We start from the raw sequence: 9,915 nt of genomic DNA on the forward strand, positions 1-9,915 counted from the left end.
AACATTAATTATTAGCAAATAGCAGTCCATTAACGTGACATATTCATAACACTCTCAGGGGCCATTTATCTGCATAACAAGTACTTTTACCTATGCATACATACTTAAGATTTTCAATGCAGGAATTGAACTTTTACAGAAATATTTCTACATTGCGGTATTGCTACTTTTAAAATATATAAGCATTTGGATAATTTTAAATATCCAAATGCTTCTTCCACCACTGCCCCTTGCTACATTTGATAAAGTTTAGATCCCACCTGGAAATACTGGCTGCCATACAGATCTTTCTGCGTTGTAGTTAAGCCGTTATGCTGTATGTATGGTATACTGTCATGTGAGTAGCAGTGTCAAATGCTGTAGATGTGATACAAGGAGCCCTGGCGGTGCTCAGTTTGAAAACTAATATGGCTCTAAAGATGCATTATACAGTTTATGATTACACATCACATTTGTAAAAAAAAATATATATATAGTACATTCAATTTATTTTAATGTGAAAAAAGTGTCCTTGCTCTTGCTTTTACAGAAAATATCATCATGGGTGTTTACAATATGACCAGCAGATGTCTCTGTTCACTCTCTTGTTTCATCTTGTAGACAAAGCAGGTGTTTCAGGAATGAAAGTTAAAGTTTAACCATCTATTTCCTCACGTGTGTGAATATTTTGAAACTAGATTCTTCCTGGGAATATGTAAAAACTGGTAAGAGTACTGTTAAAAACATAGCAGAACAGAATAGTTAACGAGGTCACTTTATTATTATTTCTTTGAATACATAATAATTCTGTCATACAAAACTATTAACAACATATCACTGACTTCTTTCCCCGAGTAAAACCATTTAAACATATCACATCTGAGATGACCTGAGTTGTGTAAATACATGAATCTGACCCTAAATATGCTTGTAGAGTTTCATAAGTTCCCCTTACTTTGGATACACGCAGGTTTCCAGTGTACAGGAAGAGATTTTAAAGTAATTCACAGCCAGAAATTCCCCAAAGTAAAAACAGTCAGAATCAAAGCTTCCTTCATATAACATTTTGAACTTCATGCGGGCTGAATGGCAAACAAAAAGATCAGAGAGAAGAACAGCATTGACGAAAGAGTGTAAAGCGCTCCTCCGTTGTTACATAATGAAACATAATTAATGTGACATTCTTCTGAATAAACAAACAAAGGGACTTAAGTGCATGTGATTCATTCATCCTGTGTCGATGGAATGCAGAAGTGCCGGTCGCATAACTTGTAGATGAGACGCATAAAATATCTTCTCAGCTCAAAACAAAAGTAAACGTAGCATACAGAAACAAAACTAGAGAAGAAGACAGAGTGATAATGCTGGAGCATCGCACTGTAAACAGTAATTTATTTGAAGAAAAGAAATAAAATGATGATTTCAAAATAACCTTTTTTTAGTACAAAGCCACAGATAATATTGACACATACTGCAGGTTAGGCAGCTTAAAAAAAGATTAAACAGTAAAGTGCTATAGCTTTGACTTCATATATGAACACATTAATCACAAAGATAGATACTGTCTTGTTCCTCTGAACATCAGTATTTCCTTCATATAACATATTCAGCAATGGTGGGTTTGTGTTAAAAGTGATGCTGCAATCAATTACTGAAAAAATTAGGAATTATGATCCTGGGACTAAAACAGGAACAGACCTGAAACTACCCACAACTACTACTGCTAGACAGTAAGACCAAGTAAACACAGATATGTACAGTCGTAAACTGTGGTCACATAAAGTAGAATATACTACAATAGTAAACGCCAAAATAAAGTTTCTCTGTCGGGTTTCGTACTACCGTTAAATCACCAGAACCCACAAAGATTTTGCAATCTGTCTACAAAAAAGAAATCTATAATTTGGTGCCGGACACCGGTCCAGATCAGTCCATTAGTGCTTTGTTGGGTTGAGATCTAACGCTGTGGTGTACATGGTGTAAATGGTGTACATGGCTGACATCACGCAGCGTTTAATCAGGAAGAATACTTTGCTACAGGATGACGGTTATCTCTAAGAGGTACTTTGACTTTGATTAAAACTAAAGTGAACACAGATAAGTCCATTCAGAGTTTAACACAGTGTGATTAGTAAGTATTCACATTAGTGTGATCAGATAAACCATAAATTATGATGATGATAATAATAATAATAATAATAATAAAACAGCAACATTCACAGGTATAAAAGTAACCCAACTACAGTACTAATCGGTATCGTGACTGAAAAAGTTGGATCGGTATATCCCTAGTGTATCCTAAATCAAACTGATTGGTCATGCTATTGAATTTAAGTGTACATTATAAGAGCTTTTTGTTGTAATAATGGGCTAAATATATTGATGAATATCATCTACTCGTCCATCGAGATTACCAAATTCCATCTGGTCAAAAAATCATCCGTCTCCCACCCTGCTCCCCCACCTCTCTCCATCTCTCTCTCTTCCTCGGACCCTTGTCTTACAAACACATTTTCCAACCTCAGCTCGCCCTCCAGCGAATTCACCTCCTCCTCCTTCTCTCCTCCCATCATCCCTTTCTCTCCATCCAACCCTCCCTCCCTATTGAACTCCAACGCCATCCCTGGCAACACTAGTTTCCTGGTCTGGGGATCCCAATTAATACAAATAGCTCCCTCCTCTTTCTCTTCCCCCTCATCTTCCTCTATTGCATGTGCTGTAGCCACTCTCAGAACCCCATAGTCGTCTGGTAAGAAATCCGATTGGTCAGAGTGGGAGGTAGGCTTGTATGTGGTGTTCTGAGTGGCATAAGTAGAAAGAAGGGGTACTTCCTCATTTTCACTTCTTTCCTCCACTCCTCCATCTATCTCTTCATCTGTTCTTACTGTCACCTTTCCATCCATCTCTTCCCCCGGATTTAAAGGAATACGGAAGAGGCCAGTTTTTGGTGTTGTGCTTATAAATATACCTGGAAACTCTCTATCCTCCTCCTCCTCCCCCTCTCCATCCACCTCTCCCAAAGCTCCCTGAAAAGACAGTAACGGTGCCTGAATTTGGGTCAGTAATGCCGGCGGTGACCATGCACGCGCTTGTATAAGTGTGCTCATCTCTGTCTGTGTGTGTCCAGCGGTGCGGGCATCCTTGACTCTCCACTCTTTCCTCTCGTAACTGTCTCTTGCTGCACATTTCTGGTGTTCACCTTTCGTATCACTCCAATCTTCTCCTCCGAAAGTGATTTTAGGAGCCGCGCCAACAAACCCGTAGTCGACAGACAAATCGTCCCAGTGTTCCTCGGGCTCTGGCGGTGTTTCGGGCCTCTGGCAGGCGTATCCTAGAGGGACGTGTTGCGGCCGCTTGGGGAATGCGGGGTCATATTTGCCGCTCCCTGGTTGTATCTCTTTGATGATGGTGATGACAAGGAGGTTGGGATTCTCAGGGGGGAACGTCAGAACAGGTTGATGAAAAGCAGGAGGGTCCTGGAGGTTGAAGGGTATGTGGTATTAAAACATTGACCATTAGCTTTTGAAACAGTTTTTAAATAAACATCACATTATTGATATTGTGAGATGCCAAATGATAGTACTACATCGAACTTTCCCTATTATGCACCTCTTGTGTTAGACAGTCCCTGCATGGTAAAGGCCCCATATATTTCAATCCCCACAGCCATATCCAGGCTGATATTTTCTTGACTTGACAAAGCTCCTCCAGAGCCACAGAAGACATTTTATAGCTGTCATGACAAGTAAACTGATCTTCATCATAAACTGTATATAAAGATGGACGACGCGTCTCCACTTCCTCCCAATGTACAAAAGTGAAGCCAAAATATCCCGGATACGGGAGCTGCCATCTAGAGTTTTTGACGTCATTTGGAGCCAGAGGCTGCGCAGTAGTGATCGGACGGCTGGAGCCACGGTATCAAGGTCCCGCCCACACACCCGCCCGAGCCAATCGAGCAGAGTACGGCCGCAGCTTGCTGGCGTGAGCCACCTAGCTGCTAAGTTAGCACCACGGTAGCTGTTTGGCTAGAAAGACACAACAACTAACCACAATATCTCTATAACTACATTTATGATCTAACTAACACATTGCACAGACTCATGATGGTTATGGCTCCACGCAGAGCAGCTGTCAATCATGACGTCTCACCCCCTTTTTTATAGCATCATATAACTAATTAAAACCAAACTTATCAGAAAAATGAACACTTGAACAAACATCAGCGTGATAAGAACTATCTAAAATGATAGAAACCATCTTTGGGAAAAATGTATTTGACGTGTACTTTGACTTTTTAGTTTGGCCCATGTCCCATCCGCTAACATGGAGGGGGCGGGGTTTATAACCTACACTGCAGCCAACCACCAGGGGGCGATCAAGGTGTTTTGGCTTCACTTTTGGGGAGCTGTCATGTCATCCATCTTTATATACAGTCTATGGTCTTCACGTGTAAAATCAGTGGAGTGCCCCTTTAATCCATTGACACAAGTTTTCATTACTTTAAAGATAAAAATTAAGAAAATTTAGTTCAGTTGCCAGTGTGTGTAAAAGTGTGTAAAAGTGTGTTTGCATTACCAGTATATATGGGCTCTTCCGTCCTTTCCCCGTCAGGTAGCGATAGAGAAAATAGCCAACCACGACCATCATACACATGCACACAGTTGAAACAACAATACCCACAACCACGTTCTGCAGCTGGCCAAACAAAGGGTCTGGAGGGAGACGGGAATAAAGGACATGTCACACAAATACTGTGTATAAAGGTACATATAGGAAATACTATGTGAACACTGAACCATATCAGAAGTCATTGTATAAAATCTAAAACGCATGTTGCATGTTATCAAGCTAAAAACATTTTTTTCCCTTTAATTTTGGCAATGTTCCAAGTCATTAAATCAATAAAAGACATCTCTGACGTCTATATCATGTCTAGTCACATTCCTTTCTACCCGTCAAACAGGGTGCAAAATATTCTCTCTCACATACACAAACAAGTGTGATGTGGTTGTACCTTGAGGCGTGGTTATGCATTGCCATGATGACGACTGGCATTGGGCGGGCATGGAGAGCAATCTTGACTTTGCAGAGAAGCAGTATTTTGTATCATAATCCATCAGGCGATATTTGTACAAACTGGAGGCCACTGGGACATGGTGCTACAAACATACACACAAACACACACAGATTAGTCTAGAGAACTTCAGGTGTGCTTGATTTAGCAGTCTGTCTGTGCAAGAAGGGTGGGACAAGCTACTGTATATGTTTTTACTCACCGTCTGTTCGCGATGGGTATTGTAGATGGAGAGGTTGTAAGTCATCTGGCGATATATTGTTGCCATGGAAACTTCCGCTGGGGTGTGGTTGTTAGGCTGATATTTCATTGGCCCCTTCAGGTTGATTATGGCTTTGTTATCCTCTATTTCCACGGAAACCAGTGGAGGGCCAAAACTAGCTGCACAGATGGACCAAAATATTTAGTTTTGGGTACTTTTTAAATATTTAAAGTCAAAATGTCGACTAAGTTACCGGCCTCCCCCTGTGTGTTTGTTAGTATTTATGTCTCCGACAGAGGGTCACTTAAACTTACTGTCCGTCTTCGGATCGAATCTCCTCCGTGTCAAGGCCCATTTGGAGAACTCTCTCTGGCTCACAGCACGAACCCTGGCATGGTATCCCTGCTCCAGATCCCACGTCTCATCGCTCAGATCACACCAGCTCCGCGCCATTTCTGTACAGTGCCGCACCGTCCTCCAGTTCACCCGTTTCCCTTTGCTGCCCGCAACACTGTCCCCGTAGCTGGGAAAGACACAGTAGATCCACACAGATCAGAGGATGACAATATAATGGAGGGAGTGACATCAAAACACACTCCTTTCCTTGTGCAATTCCCCCGCAAGCAAGGAACACAATGCTGTTTGTTAGATCTAGTTACGTTTTTCTTTTGTTTCTTTCTTCCTCCCTTTTCTCCTGCTTCTTCTTGCCTGTAAATTCCTTTTAGACTTGCTGAAGAAAGGCCTGTATAAATACTTTAACCAGGTAAAGTCCAGTGTAGTTACAGTAATGCACCAAAAAGGAAATAACTTAAAGCAGCAGAATTTGAGTAAAAATAATTTAAAAAAAAGTTATTTTTATAAAACTGTAATGCCTATTTCTCACCTCAAATGTTTTCAGAAACATTTTGTAGTTTATTGTTTAACTGTAAAAATGACGCTTTCTCTCTGAAATGACCTGTGATTGGACAAAGTCTCCCGTCACAGGATAGATTTTCTAAAGCCTGAAAACAGAGCCATGAGGAGGTGCAGAAGTCTAGTTTTCTCTCAGAACACTTGAATTAAAATATGCTTAAAGGTTATTATGGGATTTTTGCCCAATGATGCCAAAAACATTTTGCCTACTGCCACTTTAAAGTATTTGCAACTTGAAGTCAATAACTTTGTCTTCAGGGCCACTTTTGTTGAATAAACACATTTTATATTCAATTTCTTTTTTAATTTAAACTCTAAATCTTTTCTTACATGGCATACTGCACTGTAAAGTGTGTATTATCCGGTGTGCCACTTCCTGGGAACCATTGCAGCACATTCCTCAGATCGACTGAAGAGAAGATCACGTTGGTTGGGCTGGGAGGAGAGGAGGAGACTGAGGACAAAGACATTGAGAATGATGAGTGTCACATTTATTACGAACTCATCTTTGTCATTCTAGTTTCTGGTTACATAATACAATGTTATTTTCGGAGCAGATTTTTTCGCAGGGTGGTTGACTAACCTTTAACCCACTTCCTCTTGCATTTATGGTACCACAAAAGTATATGATATTTCACACTGTTGTGCTGTGATACTACTGGCTGCTCATAAAACACAATACAATATAACCAAAGTATTAGAATTGAACTAACTGAATTTTTCTATGCACATGACATTATAAAAAAAGAAAACCTGAGTTCATTAAACTCTTTGTGCACAGGCCACACATTGATTAAAGTTAGTAGTATCCAGGTCGTAGGTTACAGACATGGACAAGGCATGTACAGGGAAGTTAATCAGAGCCTTGAAAAGTGTGTGCATGTATGTTGCTATTTTGATACTTGATGTTTACTTAATATGAATAAATTAGGTTTGTATTATTGTGTCATATGCAACTATGCTTATGGGCTTAGAAGACAGCATAACTAATTTGTTTGCTAATAATATTTGCATAAGGGGGTGTTCTGAGATTTGTCAAGTATTTAATACTCTTATCAACATGAGAGTGGGCAAATCGGCTTGGTTTATGCAAATGTATGTAAATATTTATAACTTGAAATCAATTAACAACACAAAACAATGACAGATATTGTCGAGAAACCCTCACAGGTACTGCATTTAGCATAAAACATGCTCGAATCACAACATGGCAAACTCAAGCCCAACAGGCAACAACAGCTGTCAGTGTGTGCTAATAGGGCTGTCAATCGATTAAAATGTTTAATAGTGATTAATTGCATGATTGTCCATAGCTAATCACGATTAATCGCAAATTAATTGCAAATTTTTTTATCTGTTCAAAATGTACCTTAAAGGGAGATTTGTCAAGTATTTAATACTCGTGGTGGAGTGGACAAATATGCAAAACAATGATAAATATTGTCCAGAACCCCTCACAGGTACTGCATTTAGCATTAAAAAATATCAAAATCAAAATCTCAAATCTCAATTCATAACATGACAAACTCAAGCCCAACAGGTTACAACAGCTGTCAGTGTGTCAGTGTGCTGACTTGACTATGACTTGCCCCAAACTGCATGTGATTATCATAAAGTGGGCATGTCTGTAAAGGGGAGACTCGTGGGTACATAGAACCCATTTACATTCACACATCTGGAGGTCAGAGGTTAAGGGACCCCTTTGAAAATGGCCATGACAGTTTTTCTTGGCCAATCGTAAGTTTGAAGCATTATTTAGCTTCCTTTGCGACAAGCAAGTTTGACATGATACCAATGGATTCCTTATGTTTTCTAGTTGATGCCATTATCTTCACTCTAGCCTTAAAAGTGAGCCTGCTACAACCCAAAGATCACAAGTTAACCTTAAATTAATTTGTTTGCTAATAATATTTGCATAATGGTTCCAGTGCAGGTTGTAATAATGAAACAGTTTGTATCATGATTGCCTATTTAAATTGGGTCAACATCATAAAACTACCTGGACAAATAAGATAGCCCTAATAAATCAGATCTGCTCCACAGTGAGATTCAGAACAGTCAATGATTTACTGAATCTGCACAACATTTCACTTGATGTCGAAGCATAAAAAGTAGCCTACACTGTTAAGAATTTCCGCGTAAATAAACAGTACAGAACTGGCAGCAGGGTTGCCTTTATGTTACTGTAAAATTAACATTATTATACTGTTGCTGAAATTTACAGCTTTGTACTGTTAATGAAAAAAATACAGTTTGAACTGTTTTTGTAAATTAATTTCACAGTATTTTACAGTTAATTTACTGTTTAAAGATACATTATATAGCTGTTTTTCACCTGTCTTTTACATTATCTTACTGATTTGTTTTAATGCACTTTTTAGGTTGTATTTTTTACATACATTTTAATAAACATTATTGTGTGCCTAGATGAATAGACTTAGCAGGTTACAGACATAGGAATAGTCACACTAAATAAAATTAAAGGCACTTGTTAGGAAAAAGGCTATAATAGACTTGTTGACACTTTTCCCAAAAATGTCTGTCTATATCTGGCTACAAGCACAGAATGCAAACCAGAACAACATGTGAGTGAAGAACAATAAAGCTAATTCACTGATTGTCCAATCATGTACAATGTACAAGCCTCACATGTGCAGATCAGGTCCCAGAATTAAAAAAATACTGCATGAAACTGTTACTGATGATACTTTAGACAGTTGATCAGCAGTAAAGTGCTGTTTTTTAAGAATGTATTATAGTTCAGTTAAAAAACGACCTATGAGCGTAATTTAACAGGTTTTCTTTTGTATTAACAGTAAAACACTGTTTTTTTTAGCAATAACAGGTTAACACTGTTGAAATCCTGCTGTAAATTAACAGCAATTGTTTACAGTGTAATCATGGGGATTGGCTTTTAATGTAAATAATTGGTAAAGAAAGAAAATAACATGAAAAACAACTATAGTACTAATAATGTTTGATGCAGTCATACCTATACATCGCAGACCTCCCACGTTCAGAAGAAGAATCAACACTGTCCACATCTCTGCATGGACATGGAGCGCTCATGTTTTTTTCAATTTCACAAGAAACAGCAGCATCTCCAGCCCTCCGGCAGCTGCTCAGCTCCTCCACCGGCCTATCTGTCACCTCCACCGGCTGAACACCTGTCAGTGGCCCGATATTCCTCCACACGCTTAAAAGAAATCAGCTAAAAAAACAAGGAGGAAATGAATAAGAGCGGATTACTTGTTGGATGGTTGGCTATCGATGACCGACGAGTGGTAAAAACCTCAACCACGACAACTACAATAAACACCTACTTGTGTTTCCGTGTATGAGGAAGGAATGTGACCTCACTTGTTTGTGCACATTACACCTGAGCAGGTGTGTGTGTGTGTGTGTGTGTTGCCTAGTTATGTAATAGTATAGTGTACTATATAGTACTGTATAGACCAGGGGTCTGATCTTTAGCTCCTCTCAGTGGCTCCCTGTGGATTTATAAAAATGGAAATGAACAACTATTTTTTGTTTACATTTCCATTTTTATTTATCCTTGTTGTAAATCTATGGTACGATGGTACGACAGAGTATTGGGGCCATATTGAGGGAAAAAATAAATCTGAGATTTCAAGAATAAAGTCATAATATTATCAAGTAGTAATTTTACGTGCTATTTTATTTTTTTCTCGTAAAGTTATGACTTTATTCTCATAATATTACGACTTTTTTTCTCGTAAAGTTA

At 38.9% G+C, this 9,915-nt stretch overlaps 1 protein-coding gene across 1 annotated transcript; it reads right to left on the reverse strand.

Moving 5' to 3' along the window:
* Positions 1–1,410: 1,410 nt before the first annotated feature.
* On the reverse strand, positions 1,411–9,299 carry il20ra (interleukin 20 receptor, alpha). The gene is made up of 7 exons (XM_074615890.1): positions 9,163–9,299; positions 6,501–6,624; positions 5,573–5,781; positions 5,259–5,437; positions 4,997–5,141; positions 4,558–4,694; positions 1,411–3,455 (listed from the first exon to the last, which is right to left on the reverse strand). The coding sequence occupies exons 1-7, from the start codon at positions 9,212–9,214 to the stop codon at positions 2,373–2,375; spliced, it is 1,929 nt and encodes a 642-aa protein (XP_074471991.1). The 5' UTR covers positions 9,215–9,299; the 3' UTR covers positions 1,411–2,372.
* Positions 9,300–9,915: the final 616 nt, after the last annotated feature.

The sequence above is a fragment of the Sebastes fasciatus genome, chromosome 18, assembly GCF_043250625.1.
Source record: "Sebastes fasciatus isolate fSebFas1 chromosome 18, fSebFas1.pri, whole genome shotgun sequence".
Taxonomy (NCBI): domain Eukaryota; kingdom Metazoa; phylum Chordata; class Actinopteri; order Perciformes; family Sebastidae; genus Sebastes; species Sebastes fasciatus.